This window comes from Protomyctophum bolini (genome assembly GCF_963924005.1).
Source record: "Protomyctophum bolini genome assembly, chromosome: 5".
NCBI lineage: Eukaryota > Metazoa > Chordata > Actinopteri > Myctophiformes > Myctophidae > Protomyctophum > Protomyctophum bolini.
The window spans coordinates 31,605,246-31,630,363 of NC_137866.1; the positions used below are offsets into that span (position 1 = coordinate 31,605,246).

The window sequence follows — 25,118 nt, forward strand, 5'->3', positions numbered from 1 at the left end:
CCAGTATAAGTAAAAGATTTTACACATGCTTGCATGCTGAAAATAGCCGATCTACAAGCTCACAGCGCGTCGCCCAGGCTGCGACGCAATAATAGTAATAATAATAGTGGCCCTCTGCATCGTCAACGTCGCCCACCCCTGCTGTAGACCACTGCACTGACCTGGCAGCATTTTGAATTAAATCCTCATATAACCAACTGTTGCCTTCAGTGCAAATAAAGCATAGGCCTAAATTAAACATCAGTTTTCTGCACTATGTTGTCTATATGAAGTGAATACCAAATATATTTTTTCTTTTATAAAAAGTCTTGATTTTTGACACTATAGTTTGAAATAGGCCTATATGCCCTCATTAAAGGCCGGACGGCACCAATGCAACTAGTCGCAACTCCTTGCAGCAACACAGTTGCCAGTCCACACCAATGCACTTGCAACTGCCATTGCAATATAATGGATAATAATGGTTGCATGTAGCAATCCAAGGAGTTGGATTGATGTGGACTGGCCTAAAAAACACAGTGCCTCAGAGGGGCCACACAGGCATGATAGATTGTTGATATAAAGGACAACCAATGATTTAAAGCAGTAGTTTTCGACCATGGTCCGGGGACCACCAGTGGTCCGTGAGGGTGAGGGGGTTCCAGGTGGTCCCCAACCCCAACTAAATGATGGAGAGTTGGATGGAAACCAAATGGACCCTAGATATTTAGCATTTCATGTTACGCTCTCAAGAGTTACATTATTGTTAAACATCTGCATTACTTAATTAACAAGAAGTCTACACAGAATGTGGAACAATTGTTATTTTTTTTATCATGGTTTTCCTGTTATGTCTCCTGGTACCACATCTACAGCATGGAATTGTGGACAAAATTCTTGGGTCTAAGCCTCTAAGGCTAAATCACAATGGTCGTCCTCAATTGGCTCAAATGCCAAATAAAGAATGGGCCTTGATTGATATGAAAAATATTTAAAACCACTGCATTGAACGGTTGTCACTTGTCAGGCAAAATGTGAAGTAGAACAGTCAGTGGTTCCCAAAGTGGGGTCTGGGGACCCCCAGGGGTCCCCAGCTAAATTATAGTTTGGAACCAAATTGACCCTTATAGGTCTGTAACTCTGAGAGTGTAGGCTACAAATGGAACCAAATGGACCCATTAGGGTCCATCTCTCAGAGTAAAATTGACATTGATTTTACAATATAAGAGAGATAGAAATGTCATTCAATGGGGGTCCGTAGCCTAATGCAGGTCAATGGGGGTCCTTGAATCACTGCTAGCCTATAGAGATGTAACAATCTCTTATTGGGGTCCCCATCAATTTGGGGGTCCTTGACATGAAAAAGGTTATTGTTCCTTTCTTAGAGGAGGAGGAACCGCCGAAGTGCACTTTTTTTGTTTGAGTGAGTGACGTCACGTCAGTTGGTCAGCTGCTCGTGTTTACATCCAGAGCTGAGGTGAGAGATCCATGAAGTGTTACTGGCTGTGTTGTTCCATCCTGGACACATTACTATTGCAATTAAAATGAGAATCACCTAAAAAAGCGGTCGTTTCAGCATATGATTCATCGCGCGAAATAATACAAACATCATCCGGAGAAATCAAGCGATTAAACGGCGCGGAAACCCGTTTTTAAGGTAATATATGAGCGTGTATTGTGACGAAGTTTCTTTGTTTGTACCTATTTGCAATGTTTCTATTCTCCTGCGCGGCTGAAACTGTACTGCAGTGACCCCGGGCAGGGAATCCACCTCTGTTTGTAGCGTGATCTTTGTGTTATAACAACGAGTCATTTTCATCCGTGACGCATTTGTAAATGTTTTTATTTGTGTATTCTAGTATTCTTATTATGTCATAATCATAACAAAGGATGAACAAAACCACGTGCATGGAATGGATGTCTGCAGTGGTTTTTGTGTTGTGTGTGGGGGGTTGTGTTTGCTTTGGATAAATCGACGCAGGAAACATGAGTGTGTCATGAATGTAATGTGACTACAGTGCTTTGTTACAGACAGTACACTGTGTGGCGCAGCTGCTTTTGAGTGTGCAGTCACTGGTTGGATAGGAAGGGACAACACATCTCAGTGGTAAACAGGCCGAAACCAAGGAATATATTCACTGTCTAGAGATGTGGTCTAGCACGAAGGTGCAGCTATAATCTGTATCTGTTGTGAAGTCAAGAAAATACTACTACTAATAATAATAATGAATATGAATAATAATAATAATAATTATGATATGCATTGATTAGGCCATAGATTTCTTTTTTTAGAGAGAAATGGACCCAAATGTCCTGGTTCGAAACACTGAATCATTTACCTAACCTGGAAACCCCTTAAAGACCGCCCTGGGGGTCCCCGGACCAACACTTTGAGGACCAGTGACCTAAGCCATTTCTCCTTGAAATACCATGGCTCTACCAACACCTACCACCTACTTGGCTGGATAGTCAACAAATGCACAGGGGTGTAGTGGCAAAGTGCTTTGTCAATGTAGGCCTACTACCAGCCCAGCCCCATACAGATACACATATCAATCAAAAGATTCTAATCTGGTCTCAATGAATGCATGATGAATCTGTAGACTATGGAATCTCAGAGCAGGGATCTCGTCCGTATCTATTGCGAGCTCCATCCCTAATGGAGCTTGTTACCCGAAAGAACCTGATAACAAGCTTACCCGGTATTGATTGATTGATTGATTGATTAACAGATTGGAGAATTACAGTACATTTCAAGCACAACTCAATACAAAACTGTTAACTGTGGACGACACCATACCACTACAAATATACTCTATATAGCCAAAAACAGGTAATCATCATAGAGGAGGTAAAAGGGGAACAAAAAAACCCATATACAGTGAGGGGAAAAGGGGGCCAGTTTCAATAAGCTTTGGGCTTATCAAGCCTGTTATCGAGCATAGTGGCCCATGACGTCATGTTTAAACAATCAAGACAAGATGCGATCAAGAAATAAATCTAATCGCCCACGCTGGCACAAACATGTCAGTCTAAAAGTGTATTGATAGTGCTGGGCTGCCCAGGTTAACAGAATTACACTTTTATAGTGACGGTACACATAGTTACCAGTTATAAGTTAACCAGTTAAAGCAAAACGGTCAATTGCCTTCCGTCTGTTAGAAAAGTACTGTATTTGAAGGCCATAGTAAAGGATACTTGTTCTGTTCAGAATTTGTCGTCTGCCGTTGGTCTTTCCACAAAATAATAGAAAATGCTCGATAGTGGGCTCGATAAGAACCCGGCTCAATAAACCTGATCGATAAGGTGCTCGTTATAAAAAGAAAATTAACGAGCTCCATCCCTACTCGTCATCTCTCCTTCTTTCCCGTTGCGTTGGTTGAGGTCAGGTGGCACGATGGGCGGAGCCGTCAGCGCGGGCGAAGACAACGACGAGTTGATCGACAACCTGAAGGAGGCCCAGTACATCCGCTCCGAGCTGGTGGAGCAGGCGTTCAGGGCCATCGACAGGGCCGACTACTACCTGGACGAGTTCCGGGACAGCGCCTACAAGGACCTGGCCTGGCGTCACGGGAACATCCACCTGTCGGCTCCCTGCATCTACTCGGAGGTGATGGAGGCCCTGGACCTCCACCCTGGCCTCTCCTTCCTCAACCTGGGCAGCGGGACTGGCTACCTCAGCACCATGGTGGGCCTCATACTGGGTGAGAGGCTAGGGCGATCTTCTGCGCTTCCAAAGACACAGCCTGCTCGCTAGACTCGAGTACTGACTGTTTCAGGAAACAGTGGGTAGGGGCACGGCTTTGCCTCGAGGATTTAATTCAAAAGATTTCAAAAAGTTTAAACAAAAAAAGTACAAACAAAGGTATTTCTTAAATAAAAAGGAAAAAAAGGAATAATTTCCATGAATAAATAAAAGTTTGAAGAAGTAGTGAAACGCGTTGCAAGCTTGTAGATCTGCTATTTTCACTAGTCTGGGTCTCGGTCACACGTCTATTTTCTCTTTTGGGTGGTAAGCTAAAGTTTTGAAACCACTGGCCTAGAGAGGAGAGACCAATGGCCAAGGACCCTCCTATAGAATAGAATTGATATTCCGTTTGGCTTGATATTTTTTATTCTGTTCCCCGCAGGTCCATTTGGAGTGAACCATGGGGTTGAGCTGCATACTGACGTGATTGAATATGCATATCAGAAACTGGACTTCTTCATTAAGACCAGTGACAGCTTTGACAGGTATCAATTTGTCATATTTTCACATGACATAGATCGGATATTTCTTATCAGGAGACACCGACATTAATACGCCAAAATATAAATCAGGCTTTACGCAAGACACAAGACAAGGGATTATCAGGCATAACCGAATATGTTCTGCTACGCTTCACAATAAAATCCTGAGTGTTAATTTTTAATTTAATTTAATTCCTGCGTGAAATGAACACTCCCTTGTAAAATAGATTTCAGTCTCAGTCTAATACACGGACGGTTAATCACTTAAATGCTAGCATCCCTATTCTGGGGCTGACATTTGATGAAAACATCAGATCTACAAACTCACAACGCATCATTGTGAGCTTGGGTCTTAATGACAGTGTGTGTATGTGTAGGGCTGTCACGATTACACATTTAAGTTGACGATTGACCATCACACAAATAATTGAGACTATTTATTTGTGGGTTTCTTTTATTGGAAATTGGAACATTATGAATAGAATTTAAATTTCTGTTTGCTTTTGAGGCTTCGCAATAAAAATGTGCACATGGCAGATATGACAAATAACTGAAATTGAAAATAAAATATATATGTATAAATCTTATACTTTAAAAAAGGTAAATACAATTAGCTGATCTACAAGATAAGCTTGTAGATCTGCCTTTTCCTGCTTTTTTTATGAATGAACATTTTTCAACATGGATTATGTAATAATTGCGACAACCATCTGCATGTGTGTGTGTGTGTGTGTGTGTGTGTGTGTGTGTGTGTGTGTGTGTGTGTGTGTGTGTTTGCATGCATGCATAGGTTTGAGTTCCTCGAGCCTTGCTTCGTGGCAGGCAACTGCCTGGAGATGGCCCCAGAGGAGCGTCGCTATGACCGGGTGTACTGTGGCGCTGGTGTGCAGCGGCAGCACGAGGACTACATGAAGAGCCTGCTCAAAGTGGGAGGAATCCTGGTTCTTCCACTGGAGGAGAAGGTCAGTAACTAGTACTACAGTAACTGATTACATTCACTCGAGTACGGTACTGTTACTTTATACCTGAGTATTGACATTTTTATATACAATTTAGTTGATACTAGTTACTTTGGAGATTTGTTTTAGGATTACAACATACATTAGGCCGGGGCGGCTGGCGTAGCCGTTTGGGTAACTAGGCTGGTAATCCAGCCTGACTGCCTAGTTTTATCGACTGAATAAACTCAGAGGGGTAGCATTTTGGTAAAGACGTGGGTTCAAATCAACGGTAGGACAAGAAACGTATGGATTGCAGGCTTTAATTTAACTCTGAGACTGTAGAAATTGTTCCATTTAAATTAATTCACTTACTGAATTGGTCATATGACAATGAGGGCTGTATTTTGCATGTCTTAAGTACCAGGTCTTATTACTTAACTTAAGACCTGGAGGCGTGATCAATGCCATTTGGCTATTCTGAGTGGCCAAAGAGCATTGACCACGCCTCCAGGTCTTAAGTTAAGTAATAAGACCTGGTACTTAAAGGACAACTTTAGTTTTTTTCAACCAAGGTTCATGCTTTAGGTTGTTATTAGAGAAACTAAAAGGTGAGTGTTAATTTTCTTTAATTTGCTGCTTTCTTTTGTTTTTGGGATTTTAGCAGTTTTTGACAGGAGGGCGAGGGGCTAAATATGTCTTTTTTTTACAAAATATTATGGTGATTTATTATTTTATTATTTACTACAGTCCTAATAAACCCCAAGAAATTATATCTGACCACAAAAGATCATGGGATCTATTGAATGTGACAAACTGACATATTGAGCCTATACACACAGTATAAGGCAGCCTTCCCCCAGTAGGCTACCTTCACATTCAGTAGATCCTGTGATCTTCTGTGGCCAGATGTAATTTCCTGGGGTATATTAGGACTATAGTAAATAATATAAAAATAAATCACCATAAAATGTTTGCCCCATGCTCGAAAGGTTCAGGTTCAGGTTTATTTGTCATGTGTATAGATACAGAGTATAAATACAATGAAAATTATTTTGCTCAGAGCACTCTCAGTCTTACATACACAGGACATAAACAAACATCTATAGTGCAAGAAAAAGAAAAAAAAAGAAACAGAAACAGAAAAACAGTGCAAGTGAAGTGACAAAACAGTGGAATACAGTTCAAGGTCAGCTGTTCAGCAGCCTTACTGCCTGGGGGTAGAAACTGTTACTGAGACGGGTGGTACGAGATTTGATGCTCTGGTAGCGTTTTTGGAAGGGAGTAGTTTGAACAGGGTATTTGCGGGATGACTGGTGTATTCCATGATGTGGGCTTTTTTCATACAACGAAAATCAAATAGCCAATTACAGATGGAGCTGCCCACACCAAGGCCACTGAGTTTCAATACTAATTTAGATGGTACAATAGTGTTGAATGCGGAACTATAGACTAGTAGTCTGACATAAGAGCTTTTCTTTTCAAGATGTAACAGGGCAGTGTGTAAAGCAAGAGAGATTGCGTGGCCCCCCTGTCAAAAAGAGCTAAAATCCCTAAAACGAAAAAAAGCCGCAAATGAAAAAAATGTAACACTCATCTTTTACTTTCTCTAATAACAACCTAAAACATGAACCTTGGTTGAAAAAAACTAAAGTTGTCCTTTAAGACACGCAAAATACAGCCCTGAAACTGTTATGTTTTCTTTTTCTTTCTTTCTTTTCTTTTTTTACAAAACATTTAAGAGTAAAAAGTGTGAGTTTGTAACGTTTAAGATATTTCAATGTTTGCTTCCATACAATGATTGGGAAAGGGAAAATAATGGTTGTAGGCCTAATCCTTTTTTTTATTATGAATTTCAGACAGCATTTTCATTATTATTTTAGTGTGTTGATTAAAATATTACAGTTGCACTCATGATTAGAAAAGTACGCAGTAAATTCCTCTAGTACCGTAACTTATCCATTTGTAACTCTGAGGGTGTGCAAATGTAAGTGGACCCTAATAATGGGTCCATTTGGTTTGTTCCCATTTTTACCATTTGTACACTCTCACAATTAAATTAACACATACTGTATATACAGTATACACTCAATTTAGCGATTTGTGATTTCGTTTTTCTTTCTTTGCTCTGTTCTCAGTTGACAAAGATCACACGGACAGGTTCCAACAGCTGGGAGACAAAGAAGATCATTGCGGTGTCCTTTGCCCCCCTGGTGCTGCCCAAACACAGAGAGACCATCAAAGCACAAGCAGTACCGCTACGTAAGTAGCATGTTTACCAACTTAACCCATTTAGGCCTGACATCAAAATTGTAATAATGTTTTCTAAATCATGACAGTTTTCTGAAATACCTATGTTTCTATATCAGTGGTGCTCAATATTTCATGTTAAGGACCGTAATAGGCCGCCGACCCTCATCTGAAAATATGTAGTTCTAGGGAAGCCCCCAGAAGTAAAGATTTTAGTTAAAAACGTTGACTCTGTAATATATATTCAAAGATGTGAGGCACATTTTCACGATTTTTCAAAAATAGCAGACCTACAAGCTCGTAGCACGGCACTCGGTGCAGCGCTACGAGCTTGTAGATCTGCTATTTTTCAATAGCTAAAGTATAACATAATGCTATAAACACCAAATGGGGTTCCCCTCTAGAATGGGTTAAAGGCGAGAGATGCTTTTTTAGTCTATAAAACCCAGCGTTGTTTCTGTTACTAGAAACAACTATCTGCAAGTCAACTATCTGCAAAAATGTGTGCAAAATGCATCAAATGGATTGTTATAACGGAACTGTACATCTTAAGCATTCCTTATTTGTCTCAATTATTAATTATGTAGCAATGCAATTGTACCCTCTCTGACAATATAAAATGTTGTTTTGACTTGCATACTTGCATCGGGAAACCTTAATAGCAATGCCCATGCATCAATCTTTTTTAGAAAGAGTAATGTTTAATTGTTGGATTTGTTCCAACCCGGGTGTCTGTACCCCAGCGTCCATGTTTGAGGTGCGGACTCTTCAGGATCTGGCCCGGATCACCATTCGCCACACCTTGAAGAAGACTTTGACGGGGACAGGGTTCGGACTCCTGCCGAGGAGGCGATTGGTCATGGGCAGCCAGGCACCGCTCAGACAGAGGCGGGCCCACCAGAGAGGCTTCATGAGTCGACTCATCCCTGAATCCATGGACAGCAACACCTCCTCCAACAGCGAGGAGGAGGAGGAGGAGGAGGAGGACCGGGAGGGAGAGAAAGACTGCATGGGCATGAAACAACCAAAGGAGGAGGAGGAAGAGGAGGAGGAGAGAAGAGAGGCTGGAGCTCTGCTTCAGGAGCCTCCAGTCAACCAGTTGAGAGAAAAGATCCTAGGTCTGCCTCTCCCGGAACCTCTCAAGATGTACCTCCTCCATTACAGGGAGAAATAGGCGGGAACGGCAAAACTATGGGGTCCTCCATGAACTCCTACACAACTCCAGAGTGAACCACTTGCCCCTATTTTGTCGTATGGTGGTGTCATGGCTGATCTACAGGCTAACAACATGTTGTGTGTAGATCGGCTGTTTTACACCTATAATAATGATATGCCCAAAACAGGAACACCAGGTTGAAAGCGGTTTATATTACAACGCACGACGGTGTCACTTCTTGCCAGCAACAACTGATGTATAGTTAGCTTGAAAATCGGTTATTGTTGCCAAGACTCGTCGTACTACGGATTTTAAATTACTCTGTATTTTTCGTCCTTTATGGAATGTACAGTAGTTGAGAATAGGATTCTCTCCGTGCATTCTTTGACTGTGAAAATGGAAGTTTCACCTACTGAAGCCAAATGTGTGCTCCGTTGCACAATGGTGCGGCGTGGTGAAAATGGCAGCCGTACAGTTTGTATGTGACACCGTCATGCAATGACGTGCAATGAAACATTTGGCTCAACACTATGCCCTGCACTCTTGTATCAAGTGGAAGGAGAAAAGAAAAACATCCATTACTTTGTTTTGTATGGTGTGTACACTTGAAAAAGGAGACGTATATAGTATACCAGTCAAAGCATGTGAATTTTATTTTTTAGGTTACTGACCTTTGTAGAAAATGTATCAACTCGGGAGTGTAAATAAGAGGCATCATTTCTTTTTGTCTATTCTAAGTTGTTCAATGATGGGGGGGAAAATAGTGAAATAGGGTTTGGTCATCTACTGCTCGCATCAAGCTTGTAGATCAGCTCATTTTTTCTTGCAACACTGCCGTTCAATCAATTATAAATCAGGCTTTAGATGAGTTATGCGTTTCTGAGTTACGTGTTCCATTATTGCACTGGTTTAGCTGCTAATCAAATCATGTTCAGTCAGACAACTCAAGGAGGATGTAATATATATATTTATTGAATATAAGATAATCAATGCAATATATTTATTATGGTTTGGCGATGTATTGGATCTGCTTTTTAGGTACTCAGGATCAAGCGCATCAGTCCCGACCATAGGGACTCTGAATCCCCCCGTACCTAAAACAGTAGATCCAAAATGACAGGTGGTAGCTGGGGTGGAGGTGGGTGCGCACTTGTATACCGCAGCGTAGAGTATACAATAGAAAGCAGCAAGCGAGCAAGCAGAATTGAGCGTAGGTTGACAGCAGCACGCTGATATACAACGGCAGTGGGCCAGCAAGACGGCAAAGGATGTATGACAGCAGCACGCTGATACACCAGCAGTGGGCAAGCAAGAAGGCAGAGGAATGCAAACCTCTGGTTCAAGTAGCCGGTATGAGAGATGGGGTGAGCTGTGATTGGCTGAGTGAATCATGCGGATGATGCTGCGGTGGCCCGATTAACGGCCGGCGCGCTGACTGAGGTTCCCTGACTGAACTTGCTCTGCGCATGTCTACGACAGGCACAAATGCTCATGACAACTTTGATTTCTGTCATCAAAATGTCCTGCTTTAATTTGTTTAGCTTTATTGAATAGTGAAGTGGGAAGCAAAGAAAATAAAGAGGGAATATTATGTGACACAGGTTCTGAGCTGGATTTGGACAGAGGATGGTGTTTGCGAACCCTGGACACAATATTCAGACTTGTAATCAGTAGTAGCACACGCCTGATCTGTCCATAGAATCACATTTTGTCTTGTATGGACACAGCGAGAAGTTTTACCCGCTAATATCAAGACGCTTTTTGAGTGAGAAACTATCGATGGGGCAGAGAAAAATTTAAGCAAACACAGAGCACCAGAGATTCCCAAGTGACCTCGTTAAAGTGTGGACTTGTGACCTCGTTACAGTGTGGACTAGATAAATACTGGTCCACCCAGTGAGATCTGCTTTCACAGTGATTGTAGACGTTGAAGATGGTGAAGACTCTCTGTATCTAAAGCTCAATCACACGACTGTGTTGCTTGCCTACAAGAATTGATCTTAGCTTGAAGATCGATTCTCATCAGCAAGTGACATGAATTGGACATTTGTCAACATTTATGATATATTACAACACAATTAGAGCACTCTTGATGTTACGTTGTTGTTACTGTGTTGTAATTGTCACTGACAATCAAGAGCTGGACTGATGCTCACCAGGCCATGGACCAGCTAGCCCAGCTCACCCACTGTGAACCACTTGATTTATTTGGTTTCTCGACAGATTAAGCATTTTTTTAGAGGTAGACCAGCTAAACCGTAAGTGGTACTTACAGTTCATGGGTCTTTAAAAAAACACGATTACAAATTAAGCTCACTCTTAAGACATTCTGACAGTGAACATTTCAATGAATGTGAATAATTTCAGTTGAGCAAAAGACAAAATACATGCACACACAGATTCCCAGACATACTAGGCTGGGTACTAGATCAAAGGTTCAACATGGTGGGGAAAAAATAATGAAATCCATACACCAATAGAACATTGACAGATACATTATACAAGCGGGAGCATTATAGGCTATTGTCCTGCAGAATTAAATATTTGTACCCAATAATTTCATGCAGTTCACATCTCTCTTACTGTACTATAAATACTGACTACAGTAGTTACTGTAAAACTTTATTACATTTTATATTTAATATTAACATTTGAAAATGTTCGGTGGGGATTTTCAATATATTCTTATTATTACCTATAGTGTTGTTGTTATACTGTAAATATTTTTGTTTTTGTTTGTATATATTGGTGAATAAACACAGTTCAGTGAACCTGCCAGACTAGACAATAAATCAATTCTTGAATGTTTATTCAACTCCACCCGTAACAGTACGTTTTAACAGCCAGACGAATTTTCCGGAAGTGCATTATTTGCCAATGGGACCCGGCAACTACGCACGCTTTAGTTTACGCGTATATGACCCAGAGGGTCTTGTTGTTACACAGATGGATAAATTGAGGTATAGTATCTATCTATCGTGTTTACATACAGGTACAGGCTAGCAATCACATTATTAGCATTTACTAGACTAGAATCCATTTTGTTCCTAACTATCATTTAGCTGGGGACGGTGGGGAGTTGGGGACCCCCTGGAAGTTTGGAACTTCCTCAATGACCCATGGGGGTCCCCAGAAGCCAGTATGTTACGATTATTCTCCACCAGGCGGTGCTGCAACGCTTCTTTGTTGCCAAATATGTTGAAAACTAACAATCACACACGCAATTAATTCATTGTACAGAGAATTATTTCACAATAGCTACACTTTAATATACATGTGAATTAATCCCTTCTCGTTTTGTATAGTAGATAAACAATTTTATTCCATTCCTTAATTAAAATAGCATTCTGATCGTCCGGATCTATACTAGGATTGTTATTGGCTGCCGTGAACCGACACGCGTCATGGCGTGGGTGGGGGCATTATGACGAAAGCGGAAGCTATGTAAAAACTGGCCTCTTGTGGTTCTGTTCTGCAGACTAGCAGCATCGTTGTTGCAGCAGCATGGATGACTTGGAGTTGACATGGCCCGAAATAGAGAAAGCGGCGAGAGAGAAAAGGCGTGAGATAGTCTTACAAGGTCCGGATGTTGACGAGAGAATCGCCAACGGGGGTCTAAGCCCTGCCATTTACTCCCTCACGCTCCTCAACTACCTGGAGATCATCCAGTGTCCAAGTCTGACAGAGATACATGAGGACGTCAAGCATCTCACCAGCCTCCAGAGCCTGATCCTCTGTCGGAACAAGCTGGCGTCCGTTCCCAAAGTGATCGGAGGTCTTAAGTCGCTCAAAGTCTTGGACTTGTCCGTGAACGACCTGGCATCTCTGCCGGAGGAGATCACCCAACTGAAGGCGCTCAACACCCTCAACGTGAGCTGCAACCGCCTCCGCTGCCTGCCGGAGGGACTGAGCCAGTGCACCAAACTGTCCACCATCAACTTCTCCAAGAATGAGATCACCTGCTTCCCCACCGACTTCTACCGCCTGGATCTCCTCAGCACCCTCATTGCCTCCGACAATTCCATTGAAGAGCTGAGTGGGGATGTGTACAAGCTCTCTGCTCTGAAGGTAACTGAATCACGTGTGGAATATATACCATGTTGAGTGGTTCTCAACATTGGGTGCAGTCCAGGGACCCCATGGATTCCAGGGGGTCCCCATGCAGCTAAATATACAATAATACAGTTATTCGCCTTTTCCCCCTCCGATTAATTATTTGTATTGCTTTTGGACAAATACAGAATTATAATATCTTCATTTATTGTTACATGAACAACTAAATAGAACTAGAGACTCACTGACTAGAGAACAACATACAAGGACCAAATGACAGACCATATTGGACCAAATAATTACAATTATAAATATGTTTTTATCATTTTCATCCTGAAAAATCTCTGCTTTGTAAAGTCACTTTTTTCTCCCATAGCACATAGTCCTGATGTCACTCGCTCATCCTCTGGTTCATGGGCGTTTTTCTCTATGGAGATAACATCATCTTAAAATCGTCTCATAAGAACTGTGGTCCAACAATAAACAAACTGTCAGGGAGGTGTCTCTGTATCGTTTACGACAGTCACATTCACTCATATTTGATAGTCTGTGGCTGGGCGAAAACGTAACTAATTTATGACATTAGTGTTTTCTCACAGTAAGTTTCTTCTGGATATTCTTCATAATATCCATATGAGTGAAACCGCCAGGATGATTTGCTTATATTTCAATCACAGTTCTTATATGAGGCGTACATGAACCCGTGGCATGGGCTAGGTCAGACTTCGGTGCTCTTGACATTGTACTTTTACGTGTATTTTCTCAACAGGCCCTTGACCTCTCCAACAACAAGCTGACGGAGATTCCCTCGAGCCTGAGTGACTGCTCCAAGCTGAAGGAGATCGACTTCAAAGGCAACAAGCTCAAGGACAAACGTCTGGAGAAGATGGTCAACGGCTGCCCGGCCAACTCCATCTTGGCGTACCTCCGAGCCGGCGGCGCCAGGGGGCCGAAGGGGAAACCGAAGCACGGCGAAAACAACGCAGTCGCAGATGATGCGGAACAAGGCGGGGGAGGGGGAGGGGGGCGGAACGCAGACAAGAAGAAACGGCAGCAGAGGAAGAAGAAGAATAATGCGGATGATGACGAGGACGAGTTGGAGGAGCTGAACAAGATGGTGGTGAGGGTTCTTCACATGTCCTCCAACCCAGACGAGTTTACCATCAAGGTGACTGAAGAGGTGAAGGACGTGCGGCCGTATCTGGTGTGCTGCGTGGTCAGGGGCATGATCTTGAGCCGTGGCAATGCCCTCAAGAGGTTCCTGTTGGCTCAGGTAAGGAAGGCTAAAGCGTTATTCATTCTGGATTTTCGGTGGTGAGGTGACCACATGATGTCACATGATGTCACGAGCCGCGGTGAAGAGCAAACCACCGCCCCAGCCCTTCTCTCTGTTTTTACTCACCACCGCTCAATGTTATTTCAGCTCCGGTGGTCACCTCGCCACCGAAAATCCAGACTATGAATGAGCCTTAAAACCTCATTCATGGCTTCGTCATGCGACGCTGTTGAAAATAGCGGGTCCATTTGGTTGAGTTAAATGAACACTTGTAAAAAATGATCTCCCGACTTCTTGTGTTGTCTTCCAGACTAAGCTTCATGAGGACTTGTGTGGTAGACGAACCACCGCAACCATAGCAACTCACGACCTGCAGCTACTGAAGAGTCCCCTGGTGTATGAAGCCAGACCACCCTCACAGCTAAAGGTATCAAAACCCCTCCTGATATCACTTTATTGAGTGAACTCGGTTTTCAACTGGAGAATTCAAATGTTTTTCAGCACTCAATGCCTCCCATATTAAAGTCCAACACAAATACATGTATTGTATAGTGCCCATTTAGAAACAGCAGTTGACCAAAGAACAAACAAATCATAACCGTGTGAAGTGAGTGGCGTTCTTATCATCATACGTCATCATACATCATCTCATTCTGGCCAATCACAATTTGCATCCTCACTTTTGTCTTCAATGTTTGTGTTTAAACACTTTTGTCTTCAGTGTTTGTTTACACAAACCCTCAAAGCTGGAGTCTAGCGCCCCTCAATAATCACACTTATGTGTGGCTGCCACATGACGCCACTGATTAAAGAAAACATTAAAAGTCCATAGACTTGTCTGCCACATGACGTCACGAGTGGGGCCCTGTTTTCTTTTTTGGGGGGGGAGAAGCATGAATAAGACAAACATTAAAAGTCCATAGACTTTGCCTCCACATAATGTTATGTCTGGAAGCCAGACGTTGGAGGGGCTAGCGCCCCTCAAAAACAAAAGCAATAAGACACGAAGAAAAACAAAGGCAACTGCATTAAAAGCAGGGGGGGCAGTCAGAAAGATATTTTGTGAAGCCACTAAGGAAATGAAAGTTCATATAATGACCTGTTGTGGCGCTGTCACTGGACCCAGAAAAACCCATATAGCCCCATAGAAGTCCATGTATTTTGGCCCAACTTCACCTAGACTGTATTACCTTAATAAACATGGTCATGAATACTTTTTGCTTCCAGTCACTAGTTTAAAGTCTCATTTCTAATGTCATAATATTCTTTTTGGAAAATTATGGTCCCATTTAAAAAAAAAATGACTATAAAGTCGTGCATGTTCTGAGGGGCGTGGCTACCGTTACAGTCTATGAACGGGATCCCCACCCACTCGAGTCAAAATAAAAACCAGCGAAGAAGAAAAGGGAAGTCCCGCCTCGTTGTCTGGGCCAGCCAATGGGCCAGCTGGCCTGAGCTGGGCCAAAACGGATCTAGAAAGATGGCGACTTCCATTGCAAGGACTGACAGGCTTCATTTTACATTCATGTTAGACCCGCGGAACGCTTTGTCCATATTATTTACAGTCTATGATTAAAAGCCATGGCACAAATCTGTGTTTTAAGATGGGATTTAAAAACAGGCCGTGTAGTGTAGTGGTTATAAAAGGTCATAGAGAAAAGTTGGTGCAAGGCCATTTTATTATTTGTAGACAAACAAATCTATCATAAAAACATACAGGAAGTCAGTGAATAGAAGTGTTCTCTTCTGGGGGGTCCATGGAACAACATATATTCAGTTGGAGGTCGGCAGGCCAATTTCATATATTTTTGGGCGTCTTTGACATGAAAATGTTAAAGAACGAAATCTGGGATTTTCAGAAAACTGTCAGGATTTAAGAACGCATTTGTAGAATCGTCGGGTCTAGATGGGTTAAAAGAAGAGCTGCAGCTTTCTGGACCAACTGCACCAACATGAAGGACATTAGTAGTTAAGTCAGGCCAGCATAAAAGCACTAGCCTCAGCAAACTAAAATCAATCAATCACTTATCACAGCCAGATTTGTTTGTACAGTGAGTTATTATATGGTTCCAGGACACTGAAAGACAGAGTTGATTTGTTGGCAATACCATACCATACCATACCATCTTTATTTCTATAGCACATTTAAATAACAACAAGTTGTACCCAAGTGCTTTACAATAAAATAATAAAAATCACAACTTCATTTAAAAACAAAACAACATACAGTACACAGTGACACTTTCAACATCAAAAGCTCATACTATGCTTGGAAAAGCCAAAGAATAAAAATATGTCTTGAGGCGTGATTTAAACACCTGAAGAGTGGGGGCTTGTCTTATGTGCAGAGGCAGCTCATTCCAGAGCTTGGGAGCTGCCACTGCAAAAGCCTGGTTCCCTCTGAGCTTCAGCCTTGATTTAGGCACCACCAGGAGAAGCTGGTCAGAGGACCTGAGGGTCCTTTTGGGAACATACGGTTTGAGTAGTTCAGAGAGATAAATGGGTGCCAAACCATTTAAACATTTAAAAACAAAAAGCAAGACTTTGAAATCAATCCTGTATCGCACAGGAAGCCAATGGAGGGAGGCTAGTACAGGTCTAATATGGTCACGCTTACGTGTACCTGTAAGCAACCGTGCGGCGGCATTCTGGACTAAATGTAAGCGAGAGATGGAGGCCTGGTTGACTCCAACATACAGGGCATTACAGTAGTCGAGGAGGGATGTCATAAAGGCATGGATAACAGTTTCGAACACAGGGCGGGAAAGACAAGATTTAATCTTTGCCAGCCTTCTAAGCTGGAAGAAGCTCTTTCTGACTGTTTCATTTACCTGTTTGTCCATTTTTAGATCAGAGTCTATTTTAACGCCTAGATTGGTGGCAATTGGCTTTAAGAAAGGCTCAAGGGGACCTAAATCACCGGGAGGAAACACATTGTTGCTTGGCCCAAACACCATAACTTCGGTCTTGCCGTCGTTAAAGTTTAAAAAGTTTAAAGCCAGCCATGCTTTTACATCCTCCAGGCAAGCGAGCAAGGGTTTTAAGGAGCAAGGGTTTCAGAGGCAGGTAGATTTGGCTGTCATCAGCGTAACAGTGGAAGGAAACGCCGTGTTTTCTAAAAATAGATCCTAGGGGGAGCAAGTACAACATAAACAAGATTGGACCTAAGGTAGAGCCCTGTGGCACCCCGCAGTGGAGGGATGCTGTGGAGGATGTAGCGTCTCCTAGGGTGACACAGAGACTTCTCCCTGACAGGTAGGATCTGAAAAACTCCAGACCCTCTGGTGCAGCTTGTTTAACAGTGTGACATGGCAGTGACACAACAAAACAGGCATATGGTCATGGCAATATCAAAGCCAGAGAAAATAACCTCGCCATGGTGCTTGGGACAAGATCTTCATAGCAGTGTGTGGCAATGAAGAATTTTTTTTGGCAATGAAGAAAGAATTTTGCATTCTTCAGAACCACTGGAACAAGGACCACCGGACCGACCGCATGTCTATGACGGGTTTATTTTAGTTGTGTCAGTGAGTGCTGAACGACGGTTCTGACTGACTGTGTGTTTTGCTTTAGATACTTTCTCTGGGTCGCAAGGAGATGACGGCGGTGGAACTGATGAGACATCTGCAGCTGGAGGCTGATGAGCAACGGAAACAGAAGAAGAGACAGAACGTCTCCGGGTTGCACAAGTCAGTATAATATAGTAATGCAAGTGTTTCTCAAACGTTTTCACGTCAAGTACGCCCCAAATTCATAAGCATTAGTCTACGGACCCACATCTGAGCATTGCGGTGCCAGGGACCCCCAGAACAGAATATTTGTGTAAAAATAATTCTAAATTGTCCAAACATTTTCATGACGTGTTGTGAGTTTGTACATCTGAGTGACATCTTGAATAGCCAAAGTATAAAATATCTGTTGAAGTGGTTAAATTATAATTAACTAGCCCCAGTTTGAGAAACACAATAATGCACAACTCTGACCAACGACCATGGGCCGCTTTGGTCCTGTCATCTCAGGCTGAGGCTATTGTAGGCTGTAGGCTATAATATAATTATTGTAGGGAAGCCTGGTTTTGGTCAGACCCATAACATGGATTCACTCACGCCTCCCATACCGGGGAGGAAGTGTAAAGTGAATCCATGTTATCAGTCTGGCCAAAACCAGGCTAGAAGACTACTGCCACTTTCACAAAATATTACGCAGATAGATTTGTGATAAATAATCATCACGAATGCCAGTAAAATTACTAAGTCGGTAAATAAAAGGCAAATAATAGAACACCAGGGACAGGCGGGCAAGTTCAGAAAATGACATCACATTGCTGTACTGCAGCCTTTGAAATCAGCAAAAGACAACTCTTCAGGCCACATCAGGTGCAATATCACAGAAAATAATCATAGTCTCATATCACAAATGTAATATAATATTGATATATTTCCCACCTCTTAAGATGTTGATCATTATACATGGGAATGGAGATATTCTTGATTTTCCAAGTTTGTCTTTTTATTTTGGTACTGTGATGAGATTCATAAATGTAACTTTCTGAAAAGAAAATGGCCATTACAGTATGTTTGTTTCCTTTTTGTGGGTTCACTGGTGTACAAAGATGGCACTGTTTCTGCCATCTGCCTCAGCAGTCAGCTATTGGGCATGATGTTTCTTGTTTCAACACACGAGGGCAGCATAACCCTTAAACTGAGAACAGCAACATGCTGTAACTTGTGTCCAACACAAGTTAGAGGTTTTGGGGATTGTGCTTTGAGACTGCTCACGAACTAACATTTCAGTTTTGAATACTCTTTACAAATGAGAAGCTTTTGGTGATAGTTTGATTGTGCCAAAGACAGGCCATGCTAGTGCCACAGAAAGCTGCCAAGTAGGCTACAACAGCTTATTAGTGGTTCGAATAGCACATTCTGTCACGTCATCCATCAAAACCTATTAATAAAACCATATCTTATTTCTGCTTTTCTATACTACAGATACCTACAACTTCTGGATGGAAAAGCACTTTACCCGTGTCTGGTGGATGCAGAGGGTCATGTGATCTCATTCCCACCAATCACCAACAGTGAAAAAACCAAGGTGTGTGTGTGTGTAATTCTAATCTTGACAAAGGACCTTTTTTACAGGTCACTGCTTAAGTTACAGTTAGTCAGCCAGCCTGAATTGAATCTGTGATGTTACGTAGCATGGCTACCAGGTCTTACATAATGTCATCTAATACAGAGTTTCTCAAATTGGGGTCTGGGTTAGCCTAGTCTCGCGTAGCCAGACAACTATTCCACAATCTACGAAAGATATATAGAGTCTGGAACTATAGCCCCCATGAGCTGAGTAAAGGCTCATACATAGTGTGGATTTTCGGTGGTTAGGTGACCACCGAACTACAACATGACGTCACGAGCCACGGTGAAGAGAAAACCACCGCGACCGCTCCAGCCCTTCTCTCTGTTTTTACTCACCACCGCTCAACCTTATTTCAGCTCCGGTGGTCAGCTCACCACCGGAGCGGTGGTCACCTCACCACCGAAAATCCAGACTATGAATAGGCCTTTAGGAATCTGCCATTTCCGTTCACGAAAATATATTTTAAAATAACTTTACATTTTATTTTTGTATTTTATTTTCTGCTTAAAGCAACAAGCTATTATGCTTAAATGATTTATATTATTAGAATAAAGTTGCGCGACTGTAAAGAGCTCCGCTTATGCATGATAGCTCTTCCGTTGGTCCAGAGTCTGGACCATACAGTCTGGACTCCAGACTGTATGATGAAGCATTTGGAAATTGCGAGAGTCAACAGTCTGGTAACGCGAGACTAGGGGTAGCCTGATTGTCAGACTCTGAGCCTAGTGCGCTCAGTGGAGTGGGTGGCAGGCTCTATGGGCTGGGAATCAGGCTAGGTCTGGGGACCACCAGGGGTCCTTGAGGGGGGTCTCGTAGTTAAATTAACTCTTTGGGTATTTCACAGTGTAAATTACTGTCCCAGAGATAAAGAAAATCATATCAAATGGGTGTCCTTGAAATTAAAAGGTTTGACTATCACTGGCCCAATACCTCAAGTAGACTACCTCTGTTTTGTAGACTCACATCATAAAGTAAAGCAGATCATGCTAAATGTGAGTTATCTTTGTCGAACTTTGTACATTGACTGATACTCCAGACCGTCCGGAATCCGGATACACAGAGATTGTTTTATTGTTCCTAGTAGAGGCTAGAACTATACTTCCTTTCAAGAAGTCATACATTTGTCCTTAATCCAGATGGCAATCTAAGTGAATCTAGATGTGGCTACCGGTATTCACTTTTGCCGACACTGATAAAATTAACAGAAATCCTAGTTTAGTATGTTGTAATAAATCCATTTTTATGCCAGTTTGTGTAATATTATCTAGTTTGTGGTATTGGCATTTTATTTCCACTGTATCCTTCACTTCTTTGAATGGAATAAGTATTAATATTATCTTGATTTGTGTTTGTGCAGATGAAGAAGTCAACCAAAGAGCTGTTCTTGGAGGTGACGAGCTCCAGCAGCCTGCAGACCTGTAAGGATGTCATGGATGCTCTCATTGTAGTAAGCGTTGCTCTTTCTTCTCTCATTTATTGGTGTAATGGTGGATAGTCGACTCTCTATTCATCATATTATCATATTGTTATACTGTGTGACACTGCTATGTTATTATTTAAGGATTACCGGTGTATGCACAGAGTCACGCACGGGGGGGGGTCCATTTAGGCAAAAGTACCTGGTACATTTCTTTAGGTATGGCCTCCGTCACGGTTCCACTTCAGCTGAGGTGATCCCAAAAGGTGACATGAAAACACTGAAGCGGTCAGCGAGAATCGTCACTAGCATGATTGCGTGATGGAGTAGTAAATATGAACAAATCAACATTGAGCAACTGCATGTCCTATTTCACACCTACATTTATTTTTATCACAAACTGTTCAACTGTACAGGTGAAACAGATAATTTCCAGACATCATTAGTGTTGGTGTTAGCATTGTTTAGCAGACGCTCTCCTATTGTTAGCAGACGCTCTCCTATTGTTAGAGGGTTGGACATTATTGCTATGCTGACCGGTTATATTGAGGGGTTCCTGAATGTCCTGTGAAAAGCAAAGTAAAGCCAGTAAAGACAAAGCCCTTGACAAAGCCCTTGATTTCATATCCCCCTCCTCCCACCCACCACACACACACACACACACGCCTTCTTAAATTTCCCAACATGGCAGACAACAACACATGGCAAGTGATGGCACCGGTTCATATACAGTCGGTAATAGTATAACAGTGTGAGCAGTCAGTGGAAGAACTGAGCTCATCATAGCTGGGGTGAGCAGACGGACCCACTGGTGTACAATGTCACCAGTGGTGGAAAGTAACTAAGTGCATTTACTTAAGTACAATTTTGAGGTATTTGTACTTTACCTGAGCAGGTCCCAAAGTTTCTCAACTTTTACTTCTGCTCCACTACATTTCAGAGGCAAATATTGTACTTTTACTCCACTACATTTATTTGACAACTTTAGTTACTTTGTAGATTTTGATTATTATATAACACAGACATGCCACCTGTGTTGACACCAAAAATATATATTTATTTAAATGACGTCTTGGCATAGGGGGGTTTTACTGCTTAAAACGTAACCTTATGTTCCTGGCACAGATTGTGTTAACCACTTCAGCCCTGTATACATTTCGACCATTTGAAAATAGTCGATCTACAAGGTCAACATTTTCAGAAGAAAACTTGAAATGGGACATTCCGCATAATGAGTACTTTGTACTTTTGGTACCTTACATGCAGATACTTTTGTACTTTTACTCAAGTACATTTTGAATTCCGGACTTTTACTTGTAACTGAGTAGTTCTACATTGCAGTATTGATACTTTTACTCATGTAAAACGTGTGAGTACTTTTTTGCACCACTTGAGTGTCATCATACACCGACCGGACGCACAGCTCACAATACCATCGCTGCAACTCCAGAGCTTGCATGTACACATTGTATACACTGTTGACGTATTTCACTGGCGTAAACATAAACACACAACAGAACAGTCCAGGGATGTTGCTTCATTGGACTAGATTACAGGGAATTTGGTATGTGTTCTTTTGTAGATTGAAATCAACTGATGAAATGTTTATTCAAATTCTGGATTGCTAGTTTGAGGCACAATTCCAACAATCTAGCATTTGAATCTTTCCCGAGCTAATTAGAAATGTAATGAAATTGATTAGAGGTGAATTAACCAAGGAGTAACCAAGGATCGTGAGTCGTGACTTGAAAGCCAACCCTCTGGTTTAGGTTTTCACCGGAGAAGAATGTGTTTCCTCCTCTTGTCCTATATTTGCACATTCTCAGATACCACGCTATAAATATTTAACGAACGCGAAAAACATTAACATTCATCACTGAAATAAGTTTGGGAAGTCAAAGAGATGCGTAAAAACAGCTGTAACAGAAGAATATTGTATATATTTTTTAATTCAGGGTGAGAGCAATTGAGCAATAGTTAACTCTATTCCACTTTGCAAATACGTGCAGCCAGTAACATGAATGATGTAAGAACATAATTAAAATAATTTTAAGAAAGTAGTAAAACATTTATATTTAGGCATACGATGTATAGCAAATATATGATTGTAGAATATTGTCATTTTATCGATTCTCAAAATAATTATATACAGTAAAAATCTTCAATGTTAATGGTCCATTTAGCTCCATTTTGTACACTAAAGATTTGACTGTGCAGGGTATTTTCCTTTACTTTTTATTTTCTTTTGCCATTGTGCCATGTACCATGCCATCTATATATCTCATGAAAATTGACAGATTATACAGTACACAATGGCGTGACAGAGAAAGAGAACAGAGTGAGAATAGACTGTGATGAATTTGTATTCATGCTGAGGTGTGGGGAAATGATTTTTATTTTTATTTATTTTTTCATTTTGAAAAACAAACCACAGCCATTTAATGAACATCGCTGTGTTTTTCCCCTCACAGAAAATGGCAGAGCTGAACCGACAGACGGTGGAGACCAAGGAGGAAGCTGGATCCGACGGGGAAGGCGCTGCCGCCGGGCCGGAGACGTCCGACGACGGCGCTGCCACCTCAGGGGAGCTGATCGTCCAGCAGGTTCGAACCGTCGACCAGGACGGCAACCTCAAGGTCGTCTACCCCTCCAAGACTGACCTCTCGGCCGAGCTCAGTAACCTGACCGTTGTCTGGTAGCTGTAGTACTGTATACCGCCAATTAACCTCTGTTGTTTACTCTCGCTCGTATCTTAAAACATCACACTGAATTAGCCCCACACAGCTACCGTAACGATATTTATGAATATTAACATAATAATGCCTTCTTTAATGTAACGGGTTAATGTAACAAATGCATCATTGTTACAGATGGCATCCTTTCTCATGGGTATTTTTATTTGTTGGGGGTTCCCAGATTGCAGATGGCATGACACAAAATGTAAATGCTATAGTTTTACTTAATATTTTGTATTATTTCCAAAGGTAATTTGCTCTCTTGTTTTTGTTACTATGATGCATACTGGCCACATACTGTAACTAACATGGTTAAGGCATTCATATGGATCACATTAGAAATGGTATTACCTTACCAATGTATGGTATAAACAAACTATGTTCATGTACCCTATACAGCAGGGAATAACAACAAGTCTTTAAATAAAGTCTACTTAAAAGGGATCATATACCTGTGTCGACTGTTTAGCATTGCTCAAAGATTTGAAGACATGTTTGTTTGATGACAAACATTAAAAAAAAAATAGATTATATATTTAGCATTAAATTGAGTGCGGACAGGACATTATGGCTCTCTGAATCAATGGTGAAGGAGTTTGGGTGTTCACAGGTTAACTAGAAAGCGTACGGGTACTGTTACATATCGAGTGACTGCTCAGAGTTGACATTGTGTGAATGGGAGGCGTCTTGAAGAGACAGGCAGGTATAAATAGAAAACGCCAGAGTGGTGGCAGTGGAGCGTGTCCATGTGCGTCAAAATGGATCAGAAGTACTTGGCACAGACGACAACCTTATGGCGCCATGAAAAGTAGCCGTAGAGAGCTTGAGAAGAAGCAGGCCAGGTTCAATTCAAACAGGGACAGGGGTTCCAGCGGCTGTCGGTGGACTGGCAGTGAAAGGACAACTCAATGCTTGGAGATCAGTGTTCCTAGGTTTAACAGGTCGAGTGTAGCTCACGCAGAGACTTGTTGGATGCCTGGCAACTTTCAGCCAGCTGCGAGGTTGACCACCCATTCACGACACCTGACTCATTCAACAAGGCATTTTTTATTTCACGCTAAACCGAGACGAGTCTGTGTCACTGCCGTCCCACGCGCCGTCTATTTACCACCCATCAGGGGATCAACGATAGTCACTGGCAAGGCTGATCCCACCTGTGTACTTTCACACACTGTGCGGTCAGCCTTCTCAAATGGCAAGAAGGCTCAACTGCCAATTCCCAGTGTGATGAGAGAAAATGGAGTGCTTCATTTGATGGTTGCCCAGCAGGGGAAGGGCTTTCAGCAGTCTAATAAATCTAATATAGCCAGTGGAACTCTTGCAGCTGTAACCAAAGAGGTCATCCAGGATGCAGAGTCATGCTCCAGGCTTGTTAAAGGAGCGCAACCGCCACCACTGGAGCTGATAAGACAGCAGGGGACTGACACTTGTAACCCCAGTGCCAATGACAGTGGCGTCATGCTTGCCAGTCCCTGCAACCCAAATCGGCAAACCGATTTCTTCTCTGGTGATTCTGCTCTCGAAACGGAATCGCAGTCCTCTGAAGACGAGGGCTTGCCAAAGGTCGGCACGGCCTCGCTTTGCCTCGATGAGGATGAGGAATACTACACGGACCAGAGGATTGCTGAATGGGTGTCCAAAGTGAACTTGAGTCTTTTCTCTACATCAGACGATGAACTGAATAGGTCACGTTCCGTAGATGAGCAAGATATTTCTACCATAAAGATAATCTACAACGAAGACTGATATGTCAAATTATTCATTTCAATTCTGAACATTGTCTTAATTGAATGAAGAGCAAACAGTAATGTAATTGAATCATCCAAAGCTTTATTCTGCTTTATTTCAAGTAGCATGGTAATTCAACTTTGCTAGTAGCAATAGCAGTTAAGTCAAATTTAACGGTAGGGGGACTAAGTTAATTTAGATTAAAGCAAACGACACTGGG

At 42.0% G+C, this 25,118-nt stretch overlaps 2 protein-coding genes across 3 annotated transcripts; both read left to right on the top strand.

Moving 5' to 3' along the window:
- Window positions 1–1,456: 1,456 nt before the first annotated feature.
- On the top strand, window positions 1,457–11,324 carry pcmtd2a (protein-L-isoaspartate (D-aspartate) O-methyltransferase domain containing 2a). Of its 2 annotated transcripts, none has more exons than XM_080763752.1 (6): window positions 1,457–1,636; window positions 3,364–3,683; window positions 4,110–4,212; window positions 5,000–5,171; window positions 7,286–7,409; window positions 8,141–11,324. In XM_080763752.1, the coding sequence occupies exons 2-6, from the start codon at window positions 3,377–3,379 to the stop codon at window positions 8,569–8,571; spliced, it is 1,137 nt and encodes a 378-aa protein (XP_080619878.1). In that variant the 5' UTR covers window positions 1,457–1,636; window positions 3,364–3,376; the 3' UTR covers window positions 8,572–11,324. The 2 variants fall into 2 exon arrangements, with proteins under 2 accessions (XP_080619878.1, XP_080619877.1); XM_080763751.1 differs by having other exon boundaries at window positions 3,369–3,683.
- A 680-nt stretch (window positions 11,325–12,004) lies between these two features.
- lrrc47 (leucine rich repeat containing 47) lies at window positions 12,005–23,619 on the top strand. Its single transcript, XM_080762680.1, has 7 exons — window positions 12,005–12,621; window positions 13,376–13,879; window positions 14,193–14,309; window positions 17,456–17,571; window positions 18,871–18,973; window positions 20,376–20,465; window positions 22,907–23,619. The coding sequence occupies exons 1-7, from the start codon at window positions 12,058–12,060 to the stop codon at window positions 23,132–23,134; spliced, it is 1,722 nt and encodes a 573-aa protein (XP_080618806.1). The 5' UTR covers window positions 12,005–12,057; the 3' UTR covers window positions 23,135–23,619.
- Window positions 23,620–25,118: the final 1,499 nt, after the last annotated feature.